The sequence below is a fragment of the Podarcis cretensis genome (genome assembly GCF_951804945.1).
Source record: "Podarcis cretensis genome assembly, chromosome: 2".
Taxonomy (NCBI): Eukaryota; Metazoa; Chordata; class Lepidosauria; order Squamata; family Lacertidae; genus Podarcis; species Podarcis cretensis.
In genome coordinates, this window is record NC_137171.1 from 28,143,916 (window position 1) to 28,160,782 (window position 16,867).

Sequence of the window (16,867 nt, forward strand, 5' to 3'; positions counted from 1 at the left end):
ACACCGCAAACCCAGAATTGATTGTTCTGGTTTGCGAACGTTCTTTGGAACCCGAATGTCCAACGGGGCTTCCGCAGCTCCCAATTGGCTGCAGGAACTTCCTGCAGCCAATCAGAAGCCGCGCTTTGGTTTCCGAATGTTTAGGACAGGCATCCCCAAACTCGGCCCTCCAGATATTTTGGGACTACAACTCCCATCATCCCTAGCTAACAGGACCAATGGTCAGAGATGATGGGAGTTGTAGACCCAAAACATCTGGAGGGCCAAGTTTGGGGATGCCTGGCTTAGGAAGTCAAATTGACTTCTGGAACAGATTCCATTCTACTTCCAAGGTACGACTGTATCTACAGAAGGTTTGATTTAACACAGTCTCTTTTCTTCTGTGCTGTGTTAGCGTCTAAATTTGCATCCTCTTTTACCATGATATGGTCTTTTTCCCCACTTACTTTTATTTTTGGAAGTTAGTCATCCAGCAAGCGAGAAACATGTGGCTTCTCTGTTTCAAAACAGCTCGATTTGATGTGAGGAGCCTTGCCCACTTAGCTCCTCCTTGCTTCCTCCGCCTGATTCATTTGTTTTCCTCAGTTTTCATTCCTGGTAGATTGGAAGGAAATGATGAAGGAATGACAATAAACGAGGTTCAGGTTCATAATTTGCAAAAGAAGGCACGCATGACTACTCCCAGCCTTTCCATGCACCTCTGGTAATGTTTAGTTAAAACAACATGTATCCTGGTACCATTTTTCTGTCCTCAGAGGGCAGTAGCCAGCGAAGTGTTGTTTGGGTGGAGGAACCCTGAGGACATCTTTAGCTAAACATTGCAAAGAGGGAAGGCATCAGTTGGCAGTCATTTGGACCTCCAGTCAGCTGTTGAAGCTTTATTATTAGAGTTGTATACTGGCAATCTTTTCCCATCATTAGACAGATCTAACACTGGATTGCCTTAACCTGAGTTGCTCTTGATTGATTGTTTTGAAGGAGGGGAAAAACAGTCCTGCTAGAATGGCTATTTGAAAAGTTTTAGAAGAGTGTCTGTTTTCCTAGATGGAAGAGTATGTGTTGCCTGCATTTTCCGCCATGTCTCAAAACACGCATTGCATCCAGTATATATATCTTATTCTTTTCTAAATAATGAATGATGTCACATGACTGAAGAAGCCTCCATCGCTGTTTCCTACAGGAAAAGGAAGCAGGGAGATCAGCTGTTTGGCCACTTCCTTGGTCTTGGCACTCAAAAGTGCCTGAGCCAAGAGTGTTGCTACAGCGGGGAGCAAAGGCCCAGAATGATTTTGAGAGAGAATGAATTGGTAGGGTAATCTGGGTTCGCTAGGCAGGATAAGAATTTAAGTAACCTTAAATTATTTTGGGAGGCAATGAATGGGAGCAGTCGATGGGTAATTCAGCTGATACAGAGCACGATCTGTTGCAAAGTTAATTGAGGGTAAATGAATTGAAGAGGAACTAATTTGGGGTGATCTGGGGTGGGGTGAAAATTAATTGGAAAGATTTGCCTGGAAGGGCAAATTTGCTTGCCTTCTGTGACATTTAATTCTACATTTGCATCTGTGCATATAAATTAGCTTACGCAAATTTGTAGCTCTGGGCCCCTGCCTTGAATCTTTTAAGTGCCTAGCAATGCCCCAGGCCTGAGATGAGCAGCACCCAAATGAGCCACAACTTTCCAGCCAACATTGGAGCCTGGCAGGGAAGGTCATTGTACAACCCCTGGAAAGACCCCCGCACATTTTCATAGCTCCAAGGTTAGGAGGAAGGCTGAGGCTTGTCTCTGCTCACCGGATGACGGCAGCACGCTTGTCATGACGAGTGCAGTGAGTGAAAATGTGGAAAGATCATTAAAGTCCAGTTGAAGTTGCAGGATTTGAATCTTTAATTTAAAATAAAGTACACGTTTCGGAACAACGTTTTAAGTGTTTGCTAGTTTTGAAACTATTGTGCCAAAACGCTTCCTTGTTGCATGCGCCCAGTGCTTCTTGAGAGGGGGGTGGGGAGTAAGAGATTTTTATTTCCTGCACATGTGTCCCAAATAAGAGCCCCAATAAGCAGTCCTTAGCCAGCTGTTCCACATTTGGGACAAGTGGGAGCTGATTCACACACCCTGTTTCTAGCATGCAACAACACTAAGTCCTTGCACGGAACATTCCCTCCCAAGACTTACCTTACCTCTTGTAAGTCTCCATGTGAAAGAATATAGGAACCTGGGGACAAGGTTTTCAAACAAGTAGTTTCCCTATGGACGTTCAGAGATCTGTACAGTCTCGTGAATGGACTGTGGCACAATAGTGCATGCATAGCTGCATGTGGTAGAATCGCTCGTGTACTGCCTCCTGAGCTGCTGGCTTGTTTTGATTAAATCTTCATCAGGTTATCTTCACAGAGTTACCAGTCCTTCTCTTTGCTTGGATAAGACTTGAGAATTTTTAGGCCCAGAGGTGGGCAGGAAGCAGATTGCTTACCCATTTTTATCTATCACTGGCTGACTTCTAGTAGACCAACGGAAGTGTGTTTCCTCCTGTCATGTGGAGAGAAAAACACACACACCTGTTAATTCATTGCTCTAGTCTCGCAGCTCTTGCTAGCCTGCCCCTCACCTCTGCCAGCATCCCTCACTGAGGTAAACGGGTACCTCTAGAAAATGGAGGAGCTGCTTGCCAGCATGACTCCTTTCTGCTTCATAAGTTCCACCTATAAAGGGCAGAGCTGTGGAAAGATCCATGTATTGTGTCGGCTGGTACATTCCTCTATTCCTCACTCCTTGTTGTGGTGTGAGGTAAAGTAAAAGGGAAGATATTAGTCTTCTAGAAATCATAGAGGTCAACCGACTGAAATTCCCAGGTGTCAAAAAGTGTTATTTAAGTATGCCACGACTGCAGCCCATGTTTTCCTAGGCCAAAAATGGAAAACAAGCGAGGTCCCAAACAAAGAAGAGTGGCAACTTCAGTTGACAGAATATGTGAAGCTTGCAGACTTAACATATAGAATAAGAGAACACAGAAGAACATACGTTTAGAGAAGATTGGAAAATGCTTATTGAGTGTATGGGAAATAACTGTGTGCTGCTGAAAACGCTGGCAGCATTAAGATAAATTCAACAGTGCAAATAAATTATGGTGGATGCAATAATGGAATACTGAATGGTATAGTTTCTGTAAAATATGCAGGGATTTATGATATGTAAAATGAACTGTGGAAAGAGAAGATGGGAAGTCATTGATATTTTAAGGATGTAAAAACGAGTAGTTTAAACTGTAAAACAGAAAATTTAATAAAAGTTTATGTACAAAAAAGAAAGAAAGAAATCATAGCGGTCCACCCAACGGACTGTGGCTGATGTTCTGCCACCTCTGCACCAGGCCAGCAACATTTTTTGAGTTGAATAGATTGTCTCTGCTTCAAAGAACAGGATTGGCATTATTAAAACTAGCATTATTAAATTGGCGTCTCTTCTTTCCCTTCTTCCTCCTCTGTCCCCTACCCACAACTCGAGTTGGTTGCTTGTGTAGGAATGTAACGGGGATTGTTTCCTAGCCGCAGGCTCAGAACGGAGTTCGTTTCAACAGACTGCCCTCCTGATCTTAACTCCTCTCTACCTGCAGGAACCAAGCTGTGCTCTTTGGTGGGAACCCACGCTATGAAAACGTCCCACTGATTGGAAGAGGATCGCCTCCCCCCACGGTACGGTGGGCGTCGGAGGCCAAATCATTTTTATAACAGACCCTCTTTTTTATTATCATTTCCTCTGCTTTTACTAACCTCTCTATATTAAAATGCATTTTTGAAAAATAATTTTTTTAAATAAAAAAAAACCCGGGACGAGAAAGCCTCCTGCTTTTTGTCAAACGCCAAAATAGTTTTGTTTCTGATGCTAGAGATGAGGAAAAGAAGCCCAGGGGGGGAACCTCCCCTGAATGCACACCTTTCAGGGAAAAAAGACAGTCCTTAACCCAGAGATTCATATCTGCTAGAAGGTGAAAACTGATGCAAGAAGTCCTGCTTTTTTGAGTCCGGCATTTCTTGTTCCCACAGCCGTTTTAGCACTCTCACCTTTTGGCAACACAGGGTGCAGTCCATTGAGACTGCATCCTTGTTGGCTAAGCTATGGGCAGCTTTGTAGCAATAGGGCAGAGAGCAACTCTGTGTTATAGTACTGGTACTTCGCAGCCCATGGTGTGAGGTTATATCCTGCAAACGTTTGCCGGTTTTGCCAATAGATGTCTATGACTTTGCATTACCTTTTCTATGTGTTGTATATATTAGCATGTGACACAGTGCCATAAAAAAAAAAAATCCCTGTGTGCATTTAAAATTGTGTTCAACTGCTCAAGTTCTAACCATCTAGAACAGGCATCCCCAACCTGCGGCCCTCCAGATGTTTTGGCCTACAACTCCCATGATCCCTAGCTAACAGGACCGGTGGTCAGGGATGATGGGAATTGTAGTCCAAAATATCTGGAGGGCCAAAGGTTGGGGAAGCCTGATCTAGAAGATGAGTATATACTCTTTGCTTGCTTTTTTCCTCCTTTTTTGTTTTTTAATAATCCTTCCATGTTTTTCTGCAAACTTGCTTCACTCTTAAGCAAAAGCTCTTTATTAAGTTTGGCATAACGTTCCTTTGAAACACATCTTGCCTGCTAACTTTTGCTTTGTTTTTGCATCTCCTGTTTTGGAGCTATGTTGCCCTTCAAGAGTAAGTTGCTTATCTGTTTTCTGTTTGTATCTTTTCTTGGTTTGGGGACTGGAGTTGGCTTATTTTCCCTCCCTGGTGATTTCCCGTCACTTCCCTGTGTGCTGTACGTTTCCCCTGACCCTCATAAACATGGGAACCTCCAGAATTCAAAGTGTTCCTGTAGTCTTTTGATTTGCAGTAGGTGTGCTTAGTTTAGTGGATTCCATTGGATGAAACTGGAGGTTTTCTCCAGAATGGGATAATGCAAAAAACAAAGCTTGGTAGGCACCCAGAATTTCAGGCTGCTAGGGTTGAGATTTCGCATTACTGAGGCCTGCTGCATACCATACTTTTCCGTCTATATGGCGCCCCCATGTATAAGACGTGCCCCTATTTTGGGGGACTCAGATTTAAGAAAATGAGGGGAGATGGCACAGAGTTGTTGAGCTTTTTGGGTGGGGATTTTTTAGGGAGTATTGCTGAAAATCGCTCAACTGCACGCATCGCGATATCCACCTCCTGTCTGTCCCTTTGCCGGCAGAAGCTGCCAATCACCTGCCCAACTGCCGGAGCATCAGCCAATCAACACCACCCATTGATGCAGCAACCAATAACATGCACAATAGCCGCTGACAGCCGTGGCACCCTATGCACTATCCATGTATAAGATGACCCTCACTTTTTAGCATGATTTTTAAAGAAAAAAACATAGTCTTATACATGGAAAAGTACAGTGTATTTTGGGAATGGTGTAGTAATTAGAGCAGGCATAGGCAAACTCGGTCCTCCAAATGTTTTTGGACTACAACTCCCATCATCCCTAGCTAGCAGGACCAGTGGTCAGGGATGATGGGAGTTGTAGTCCCAAAATATCTGGAGGGCCGAGTTTGCCTATGCCTGAATTAGAGCAATTTTTAAAAAAACAAAATCCTTTGATTAGTTTACAAGTCAAATGATCCCCAGGATGCTGAGAACCTGTGAAGTGAATAGAGTTGGTTGTTATTGTTTTGGAATAAACATTTGCCAAGCAAATGCTGCTTTAAATAGACAATCAGTAGAAGCTCTTCAAATATGACACAATGAAACATCAGTGCTGCAGTTTCATTCCGCTTTACCCAGCTAGGGATTTCCCCTTGTGCTTCGTAGACCAATTCCCATGGAGTTTACTCATGCTAATCTTTTGCACGAAAAGGAGGGAGGGAAGAGTCATGACACCTTAAAAGACTAAAAGATTTATCATGGCTTAAGTTTTTTGCAGACAAAAGTGGGGTAGAAGGGATAAAAAATGTTAAAAGGCGGGTTCTTGCATGAAGCTGCCATGTTGGAGTTCATTGGCAGGTTTGATGGCAGCAGAACGGGGCTCAATGGGGATTGGGAATGGCTTGCTCACTTACAGAAAGCAATAATCTTTCCTTACATGTTTTATGTGCATTATTCATCATCACTTAGGAGTCGCTCCTCCTTACTCTGCATCTTGGACTCCTTTGACTGAATTTCCTTTGCAACTCATGCTCATAATGTGGCACTCGCATTGCATGCATGCCTTGGGCCTCTCTGGCTTCACTTTGCAATAACAACTTTCCACCATCACCACCCTCTGCCTGCCAAATGAGGACAGAACTTTGTGCATGTGATGAAGCGGGTTCTGTCCCACGAGGGCTTTTGTCACTGGGAATCTGTTGGCCTTGAAGGTGCTGCAAGACACTCTCTTTTTTCCCTTGTGCAAACAGTGCCCTGCCTCTTTCCGAATTAAAGAGCTCAATTTAGAACAGAAAGGGAGGGGGAAATTGGGAAGTCCCGTTTTCAAGCAAAGCGAAAGGCACCTGAGGGCACCAAACACCTGCTCTTATGCTATCTAGACAACTTGGGTCTCCAGCTGTTTTTGGACTACAGTTCCCATCATCCCTGACCACTGGCCCTGCTACCTAGTGATGATGGGAGTTGTAGTCTAAAAACAGCTAGAGACCCAACGTGGGAAACTGAATTAGATGTACAAATTGGCCAATTAGAGAAGGAATTGCATTCTAACTATAAAATCGCCACTGGAATAACTCCTAAGTAACAAAAAAAAAATCATGCATCAGTAAAACAGTGTGCCTTCATTTAACAAAATTACACAATTGCCCTTTGGGCTTATTTTGCATCATCCAGTAACTCAGTTTAGAGCATTGCTGCAAATTATATTTTTGTTGCAAGCAGGACACTGAGGCTCTTTGATAAGAGGTGTTCAACCAGCCACTCCAGAACGTCATTATTTCATTCACCCCAAATGTGAATAAATCAGTGGTGGGGGACCGGCGGCTCTCCCATTTCATTTCATTTTTTCATTTCACTTTTAATCTGTATATCACCTTTCTATATTACTATACACCAGGTGGTTTACAAGTTGAAGAAACAACAAAGATCACATGCACCTTATAACAATCTGATCAAATACGAAATTGTCATAATAGAAACATGACTTTCAAATAAACAACTGTATCAAATAAAGTAATGTTCAACCATCCATCAGAATATAACAGTGCAAAATAAAATAAAATATCAGGAAGTAATAATTAAACAAACTCACTCTTAACAATTACAATAAATAATTTCTAAACCGTAATCAGTAAAAAATTACAGCAAGTCACAGTGCATAAAATAACACCGTTCAAATTGAGAAGCAAAGACACAAAACTTATTGAAAAAATATCCCAGAACTCCTTTCTTCACAACTGCTTCTGCTGTTCCTAAAGTCTTGGTCTGGGAAAGCTCTATGTGTAGCTTAAACAGTAGGTGGGAACCAAGACCCTGGGCTATGCATCAGGACTGCCACCCTGATGGTAATTCAAAAAGAGCAGAAGAGCTGCACTTAGAATACAAGCGTCCGCAACATCCATTTTTTTAATCCTAAGTGACAATTCTTCCTTCTTTTTACGGGAACTATTTTTAAATCGGGTGTTTAAACATTGGTCTGTTGCAGAGGCTGGAGTTGCAAAGCTCAAGGGTGATGATGAAACTATAAGTGCAGTCAGATTAATTCAAACCCCTCCCCCCCACACACTCTGAACAGCCCAATTTAAATGGAATTTAAATCCCCCAAGGAAAGGCTTTTGAGCTTTTTTGAGCTGCAGAAAAATAAGACTGTGAATCGTTTTCCTTAATGCTGTGATTTGGAAGACGCTCTTTTCCCTCAACACACATTTTTCAGACCTGACACCTAAAACGAAAAACAAAAACCCACCTAGCTGTTTTCCTTAGTCTTATACTTCCAATAATACCAGAAGTGCAGGAACCCTGTCCCACAAAATAGATGGGTGAGATGCCCATATTGGTTTATCCTGTTTATTAAACAAAACTTAACTCGAGCTGGCTTTACAAAGTTCTTGAGAGGGGTTTTTTTTTTTCATAGGAAAGCTCAAAATGTGGCTTTATACACTGAAGACTGGTGAGATGTCACGAGTTTTCTGCTTTTCAAGCTTTAAAAACCAAAATATTTAAATGAAGACCCAACCTCCCTAAACAACCACTAGCGCATTAAGAATAAATGCACGAGTGGTTGTATTGGGTTATAAACATCAGCTACAAAGCTGGGAAAGCACTAGTGGCAAGCCCAAAAAAGAAAAATGATGGGTAAAAGTGGGACTCTAGAAACAAAAAGCTTTCAGAAAATAATCCTTAGGTTCCTCAGTTAAATTAAACTGGATCTCACTGTATTTTCCTGTCCATTGGGTGAGAATGGCTGCTTCAAGAACCTGGAGTTTTTGTCCTCCTTTTTTGCCACCATAAATTTCCCTCAAACATTCTCTTCAGGAATATTTAGAAATAGATGTTTTTTTTTTAAATGAGAGGAGTGTGGGAAGAGGGAGAAGTTATGGATGATGCTTGCCTAACCAGTGACAATTTGCCTCTTGACTTTTTCACCACATTCCAGAAGCTAATGGTAGTGGATACTGTAGATAAGAGAAGAAATCCGCTGCAGGCCCTTGTGGTTTATTTGCATTTGTGTATCCTCCACTCCTTTGAGCAGCTGAGGGGTCCTCTGATCATGGTTCTCTTTTTTTTTTTTTTTTAAATAATTTTTATTGATTTCCAAATTTTAACATACACAAAAACAACAACATAAAAACAAACACAAAAAAATCATATTTTCTTTACCTTATTTCCATAAACCTCTTTTCCCGGACTTCCCCATACCTTCCCCTTTTTGCATCCTTAATTTTAAACAATTGTTCAACAACCCTTTTTAGCCAATTAAATGTAAGTTCATTCCTGATCATGGTTCTCTCTCCTCACCGCCACCCGATCTGCTCCAGAGGGTTGGAAGAACTCGTAGAAAACATTTTAGAGTAGGGGGCATCATTTATCACCTGTAGTTGGAGGAAGGAATTCATTGTGACGATTAAAAAAAAAAGTGTCAGTAGCAGGAATTTACCCAAACAAAAACCGGTATAGTGAGCAGATGAATTTTGTTCCATGTCTCTCAAAACTTTAAGAACAGATGGTGGTCCTCTCTGCCCCCTGTTTTGCCTGTAACTCTTCGGTGGAGAAAACATAGGTCCTTATTTTCAGCGGGGTGTTCCGTGTGCTTCCACTTCCTCCAACTATCCTGCTTTCTTTTCCAAATAACACCAGGTCCATTCCCCCTTGCCAGCATTTCGCTCTTTTTTTCTGGGTGCCTTTCTATTGCCGCCTCATTTCACTCCACCTGCTGCCAATGGTCAGGATGTTGTTTTCTAGCCACATGAGACCTCGGGTGAAGCCCAACGTAGCTTCCAAGAGCCAAGTCCTGGACCGTTTTTGCAGCATCCCATGTTCTTTCTGCAGGACTTCTTATTAAAATAAAAAGCATTTAATGGTGGGGTTGGGGAGGATGGCCATCTCATAGTCTTTGTCCATTAGAGAACTGCAAGACGCATAATTCCTGTCCCCCTTCTCTCTCTTCTCCCTAGTATTCTCCAAGTATGCGAGCCACCTATCTATCGGTTAATGATGATCACAGGCGACAGCACGGCCCCCAATTTCCAGCCTAGCACTCACCTTGTAGACAAAAGCCCACAACGTACGATGTTGCTATAGTGGAAAACCCAGTGACAACTTGAAGGCGCACGGACTGCAGGGAAATAGAATTGCCTCCGCAGGGATGCAGAAAGGCTCTCTGAGAGGGAGTCGGCTGAAGAAGACACCCGCTGGCACTACGGATATAACCTCCCAGGTGCTCGACCAACGGCCTTTTCTCTCTCACAACGTTTAGTCTTCCTCTCTCGCACACGCAGGATGGTACCCGGTGCTTCCATCCTTCGAGCGAACTGCTCCGAAGTCTTCTCCTCGACTCGCCATTTCCTCCCGATCCCTTCCTGCCACCAGTGCATTGCCCTCCCCAAACCTATTTTTTTGGGGGGGGCAGGGGAGAGACGGGGTGAAATTAGGGTTTGGACTGTCGGAAGGTTATGCACAGGCTTTCTCTCTGCACTGACTTGAGGGCTGGGTTTTTCCCCCCATCATTGATGGTGTGGTTCGGGCTTCCTTTTTGACTTTGTTTGTTTTATTAGGAGCAAATAACAAAGACCAGTACACTGTACAAGTAAAACAGAACACTGATTCGCGGTGTACAGTGACCTAAGGGAGGTGGACTGCTTTCCACGAAAGAAAAACGCACCCCACTTTTTGGAGTCAAATGCAATACCAACCGCTAGAGTGAATTTTCTTTTTTCCTCTAGAGAGGTCTCTGCACAAAAAAAAAGCCTATTTCTGGCTGCTACTTCATCATCTTCATCATTGCCCTTTTCATAGCACCTCTTTGGTGTAGAATGGTACGAGATCCACACTCAGTATTCTCCCTTTGTCATTGGTTAATAGAATTAACATGCAGTTCAGCCAACATTGCTTCAATGGCCTCAGGTATTATTTAGAACAAACTGGGTTTGTTTTGTTCTTTTATGCATTTTGTTTGTTCTTCGTATTACAATAATTGTTATTCTTTCCAGTGTTTTTATATTGGCTATCCAAAGAGCATAACCTCTTTTTATCTCTCTTTTTTTGTCTTTTAAAAGATTTTTTTATTAATTACATGTGAGGTGAGTTATTTTTTAATATGTTGAATAATTTACAAATTTCTGTTTTTAGCACTGATTTTTCTTAATCAAATGCCATTGCCCGTGCAGGGGGAAACTTTGACATATTCAAGCATTCTTTTCTCACAGTATGCTGGGGCGGGCAGGGTGGATAAAAATAACAATGAAAATTGGGTTGGTATGTAATAGGGAGAAATTGCTCTAACCATTCCCATTAAGGTGCTGCTGACAGACAGTGTCTTAGTACAATTTCCCTTGAGAGTAATGTCTCATCTATTTTTCTCCAGTCGTGGATTGTGGTACACCTACTGTCTTTAGAGACTCTTGAAAGCTATCGATGCTAATCGAGGGAGTCCTTTTAAACTAGAACTGGTGCTCATCACTGCAGCGATTGTAGCACAACTTTGGCTGCCAATAGAAATGAAACATGGTTTTCCATTTCCACCCAGTACTGAAGAGAAGAATTCTCTTCTACCCTTCTTCTGTGTCTGTGTGTGTGTCTCTGAGTTAAGTCCAGCTCATGGGCGTAGCCAGGATTTATGTTGGGGCAGGCAGGACACCCACCTGTCATCGCCCTCTGTCTAGCAGATTTCAGAATGAAACGTCTCAACAACAGCTGTTTTAAATGGCTTTCTTTTTGACCTCAGGTGCTCAGAAAAATCTGTCAAAAATCTTCAGTCATTTGAAAATTAGGAATTTAAATGAAAAATTATGGTCAGGGAGTGCTTTTCATGCGGTATATTTTGCAAAATTGCAAAGGGCACATCTTTTTTCAAAAAAATTAAACTAAAACAAGTTTTCTTGGACTGGCTGAAAACCTTTTCAGCACTTCCTTCTCAAATTTCTCCCCCCCCCCCACCCATGCAGTTTTTCTGTGCACGCTCAGTAAGCCCAGCCCATTGAGACGCTCCACTGTCCATCGTTGACCTTAACCAGGTTTTTACTCTCCACAGGGTACTGGATGAATGGCTGAGCAAGAGCCTTTTTCATAGTATAAGAGTAAAAGATTTCCACCTCTTTTACTAGGTCCGCTGTGTTCAGCTCTTTTAACTCCTCTTTGCTGAGTTTCTTCTCCTTCCGCATGGTGTACCGCAGCTCAGCTTCGGAGTCGAAATCTTGCAACTTATAAAAACTAAAACTTACCGTACTTTTCCATGTATAAGACGCCCCCATGTATAAGATGCCCCCTATTTTGGGGGACTCAAATTTAAGAAAATGGGGGGGGGATGGGGAAAAGTTGTTGAGCTTTTTTGGAGGGGATTTTGGAGCATGGGTGGTGCTGTGGGTTAAACCACAGAGCCTAGGACTTGCCAATCAGAAGTTCGGCGGTTCGAATCCCTGCGATGGGGTGAGCTCCTGTTGCTCGGTCCCTGCTCCTGCCAACCTAGCAGTTCAAAAGCACATCAAAGTGCAAGTAGATAAATAGGTATCGCTCCGGTGGGAAGGTAAACGGTGTTTCCATGTGCTGCTCTGGTTCTCCAGAAGCGGCTTAGTCATGCTGGCCACATGACCCGGAAGCTATACGCCGGCTCCCTTGGCCAATAAAGCGAGATGAGTGCCACAACCCCAGAGTCGGCCACGACTGGACCTAATGGTCAGGGGGCCCTTTACCTTTACCTTTACCCAAGGTTGTTGAGCTTTTTTTAGGAGGGAATGCCAAAAATCGCCCACATGCAGCAAAATCTGCCTCTCCTCTGTCCACCCTATGCACTACCCATGTATAAGATGACCCCCACTTTTTAGCATAATTTTTAAAGAAAAAAAAAACCTAGTCTTCTACATGGAAAAATACATTTAGCTAAGTATTTTTATTTACTTACTTGATTCGGGGCTTGCACACGCACACCGCCCCCTTGGCTATGCCCATGGTCCAGCTGGCAATGGAGGAATTTCTGGGGGGTGGGAAGAGAATCCAAGTAAGTCTAAATGGATGAGTGGAATGTCATTTCATTTCCAGGGCATCCTTTTACTCAGGGGTAGTCAGTGTGTTGCCCTCTTGATGCTGTTGGAATTCCATCTCCCACCACCCTTGTGGATTCTCTTTCCTTGAAAGTTTTTTAGCAGAGGTTGGATGGCCATCTTCCATAGATGCTTTAGCTGAGATTCCTGCATTGCAGGGGGTTGAGCTGCAATGGACCCTCGTGCGTCTCCTCCAACTCTTACACTTCTATGATTCTATCCCTGACCCTTGGGCCAATCTCACTGGGGCTGGTGGGAGCCGATTTCAACAACGTCTGGGAGATACTACGTTGGCCACTCCTGCCTTACAGGTCTGGTTTCAGCTTTTCCCAAAATCCCTTTTAACTCTCCCCTCCCTCCTTCCGTTGGCGAGGTCGGATTTGCTTAGGCAGATTTCCCAACGAACTGCTCTGCGTTTTGTACCTTGGTGTCGCAGGGACAGAAAGCAATACATAAACTCTTCTCGTGGGAAAACACAAATGTGTAACAGTTAACCCACCAAAGCACAACTACTAAAAATGAAAAAAAAAAAAAGGCCAGAAAGCATTTGTCAAACCTGGGCACTTCACATGATTTCCCTTGAGTAATGCCTCGTCCACTTCTCTTCAGCAATGGGTAGGATTGCAAGGGAGACTTTTCAAGCAACATCAGCCTGGCTGAGTAGCATTTGGGCCGCACATCCTTCAGAAATGCTTCTGCCCAATCACTGCCCACGATCTAAGAGTGCTAAAAACTGCAGAGGTACAAAAAGTTGCCCTCCTAAGCATACACGGAGGTTTTAATTACTTGACAGCAACGACTCACTGTGTCTTTTATCAAGGATAACTTGTACATATCATGTATGGCAACATAATTTATACATTCATCTTATATGTGGCTGTACAACTTAAGGCATGTGGGGCGGGGAGAACCCTGGTTTTACGCTGTTAATCGTCTCATTGTAACAATGCCGTTCAGTACTTTTTAAATAAAAAAGAACGCATGCGAGCTAACCTCATCTCGGGCTCCTTTTGGAGCTATGCCTGATTTGTATGTACTGACTGGGAAACGAATAATAAACACTTGTACTAAAATAAAAATAAAAAAGACCTTCAGCTGCCTGTGTTCTCAACAGAGTCCTTTGCTCCTCCGGTACAGAGCCATGCGCCTGCAATTAGCTGTTATTAGATTTGTCTCTGGCAGGGACAATTTCATGGGTTCAAAGGCCTGAGTAAATTGGGTACCATTTGGCTTCATGAAACTCGCCCATGTTCTCAAACTTGACTAGCTCCGGGGGGGGGGGGGGGGGGGAGATTCCGTTCAAGGTCACAGGGAAATACAATGAGAGCCTGTGGTTGTGCAGATTACCGGAGATTGCGGGTTGAATTGTACAGCAAACAACAGAATACAGCTCTTTCTTTCACACAAACTAGTGGTGTTTGCACACCCTCCGACATTTCTCCAATGAAAATAGGCTCGTCCTAAGGAAAAGCGGGAGGGACATTCTGGGATCAAATCAGAAACCAGGACAGCTTCTGTAAATCTGGGACTGTCCCTGGAAAATAGGGGCACTTATAAGGTCTGGATTTGGTGACTTTCATCCATGCCTTCATAATAGTGAGGCTTTGCAGTTTTGCTTCACATAGGATGAGTTGCTGCAGAACGCAGCCAGTGGCACAGCTAGGTAATTTAAGACCCTGGACTTAATGGTCTTACAGGGGAGGCAGAGGATTTAGACAGTATTATTTCAGTTGTGGAGCACACAATTTACATACCTCTCCCCCGCTCCACATTCCATGCTTTACGCATCTTTTTTTTAATTGCTTTTTGTTGAGTTTTAAATTGGTTATTCATATACATATTCCATTCACTCTTTAACATGTATTGTACACATATAAAAGCCAAACAATAACAATATATTTCTCTTTTCAAATGTGTTGTTTTTATTTATTGCCTTTCTAATACATAATAATATATCTTCTCTATCTGATCTTTAGTGGGACGCAGGTGGCGCTGTGGGTTAAAGCCTCAGCGCCTAGGACTTGCCGATCGAAAGGTCGGCGGTTCGAATCCCTGCGGCGGGGTGCACTCCCGCTGCTCGGTCCCAGCGCCTGCCAACCTAGCAGTTCGAAAGCACCTCCGGGTGCAAGTAGATAAATAGGGACCGCTTACCAGCGGGAAGGTAAACGGCGTTTCCGTGTGCGACTCTGGCTCGCCAGAGCAGCGATGTCACGCTGGCCACGTGACCCGGAAGTGTCTCCGGACAGCGCTGGCCCCTGGCCTCTTAAGTGAGATGGGCGCACAACCCCAGAGTCTGTCAAGACTGGCCCGTATGGGCAGGGGTACCTTTACCTTTACCTTTATCTGATCTTTACTTTGCAAAATTTAGTCAAAACATATCAAGGGTTTTATTTGAGAACAACGTTTTCCCAGATAATCTTCTACACATTCCCAATCCTTTTCAAGTTTTTGGTTTGTTTGGTTCCTCATTGCCTCTGTCATTCTTGCTAATTCCAAATACTCATACAATTTAGTTCCAATTTATAGCGATTAACATTCTTGCTGCTGTTGCAGCATATAGGAATACCCTTTATTTATCATTTGAAATATCAATTGCCATAATGCCTAGAAGAAAAGCTTCAGGTTTCTCCTCAAAAGTTTGTCTGAACACTTTTTAAATTCATCATAGACAGTGTTCCAGAATTTTTTCATTTTGCCACAACCCCACCACATGTCATACATCATTCCTTCCCCTTGATTACACCTCCAGCATAGATTTGACTTTGATTTATATATTTTGGCAAATTTGCTGGGGGTCATGTACCACCTATATAGCATTTTCATGAAGTTTTTTATTATTATTGTGTAACAGGCCGTGAATTTTAAATCTTTTTGCCATAGTCTTTCCCAATCCTCCATCTGTATGGAGTTCCATGCTTTACATCTATGTCTGCCTTCATGATATATGAGAGCAAAAAAGCAAATAGAACAATTTCCCGCCCCTGACTTCAAAAAAATGAAATAAATGTGTTGAGCATGTGCAGCTTGGCATTTTAAATTCATAGCTCGAACCGTCATGACAACAGAAATGGGAGGAAATGTGCTTCTGCTGCCCCGATGCTAAAAATCATTTACTTGGAGTAAGTACCATTTTGCCGCAGAAAAGGGTAATGCATTTTTATAGTAAAAAATAATAAAATGAACTGTGGTAACAAGCTTGAGCTCCAGTGTGTCTATGCCGGTTGGAGTCCTGGGCCAGTATCCCTCTGACCCCATCACCTGCCAATGTCTTACAGATAGATTGAGCCAAGAGATAGTGGCTAGTCCAAGCTTTACCCAGTGACCTTCATGAATGAGGACAGATTATGAACCTGGGTCTCACTAGCCCAAATCCTACATAGCACTGGCTTTGACCTTCCAAACTCTGAAAATACTTGATGACGTTCTCCTTCCCTTGGCAACAAGACAGCTCATGGAGATGCCATCTTTGTATTACATGGCTGTAAGAAGCATTCTTTGGGGCTGCCCCAGGCAAGTTTTCCTCTTGAGAACTTGCCTTAATACATTTCAGAAGCATTTCTAGTTTGGTTGGCTTTTGGAAGCAAAAGTTAAACCAGCAGGCTTTAGTATTTTTTTAAACTGGGTTTTAAATGTTAGTGGGATATTTTATATTTGCATTTTGAATGTACAGTGGTACCTCGGGTTACAGACACTTTGGGTTACAGGCGCTTCAGGTTAAAGACTCTGCTAACCCAGAAATAGTACCTCGGGTTAAGAACTTTGCTTCAGGATGAGAACAGAAATTGCGCAGCGGCGGTGCAGCAGCAGCGGGAGGCCCCATTAGCTAAAGTGGTACCTCGGGTTAAGAACAGTTTCAGGTTAGGAACGGAGGTCCAGAACGAATTAAGTTCTTAACCTGAGGTACCGCTGTATTGTTCTCCACTCCCCAGCCCTTCCAAACGGAGAGGCATTTATTTACATTTTGCAGTTCAGAGTTGGGCAACTTCCGAGACGTTCGAAAACCGAGGTACCACTGTAGTTAATTTGGGGCTGTGGAAAGGCCCCATGAATATCTGCTTCCTTTGTCTCTTTCATGAACTTGGTGTGTTATACAGTTGGCAGCGTCCCATGAATTTTTATTTTTATTTTCTGGATTATTCCATTTCAGGCTGTGAGGAAGCATGCATCTTTT

At 43.0% G+C, this 16,867-nt stretch overlaps 1 protein-coding gene across 2 annotated transcripts in view; it reads left to right on the forward strand.

The window, feature by feature from the left end:
* The window catches only part of TTYH2 (tweety family member 2), an 81,188-nt gene extending 67,392 nt beyond the window's left edge, over window positions 1-13,796 (forward strand). Inside the window, exons 13-14 of one of the 2 annotated variants that reach the window (XM_079965506.1) lie at window positions 3,615-3,693; window positions 9,616-13,796. In XM_079965506.1, the coding sequence (XP_079821632.1) occupies window positions 3,615-3,693; window positions 9,616-9,696 (160 nt within the window). In that variant the 3' untranslated portion in view covers window positions 9,697-13,796. The remainder of the gene's footprint in view (window positions 1-3,614; window positions 3,694-9,615) is intronic. The other variant, XM_079965505.1, reaches the window with a different exon arrangement.
* The last annotated feature ends 3,071 nt before the right edge of the window (window positions 13,797-16,867 follow it).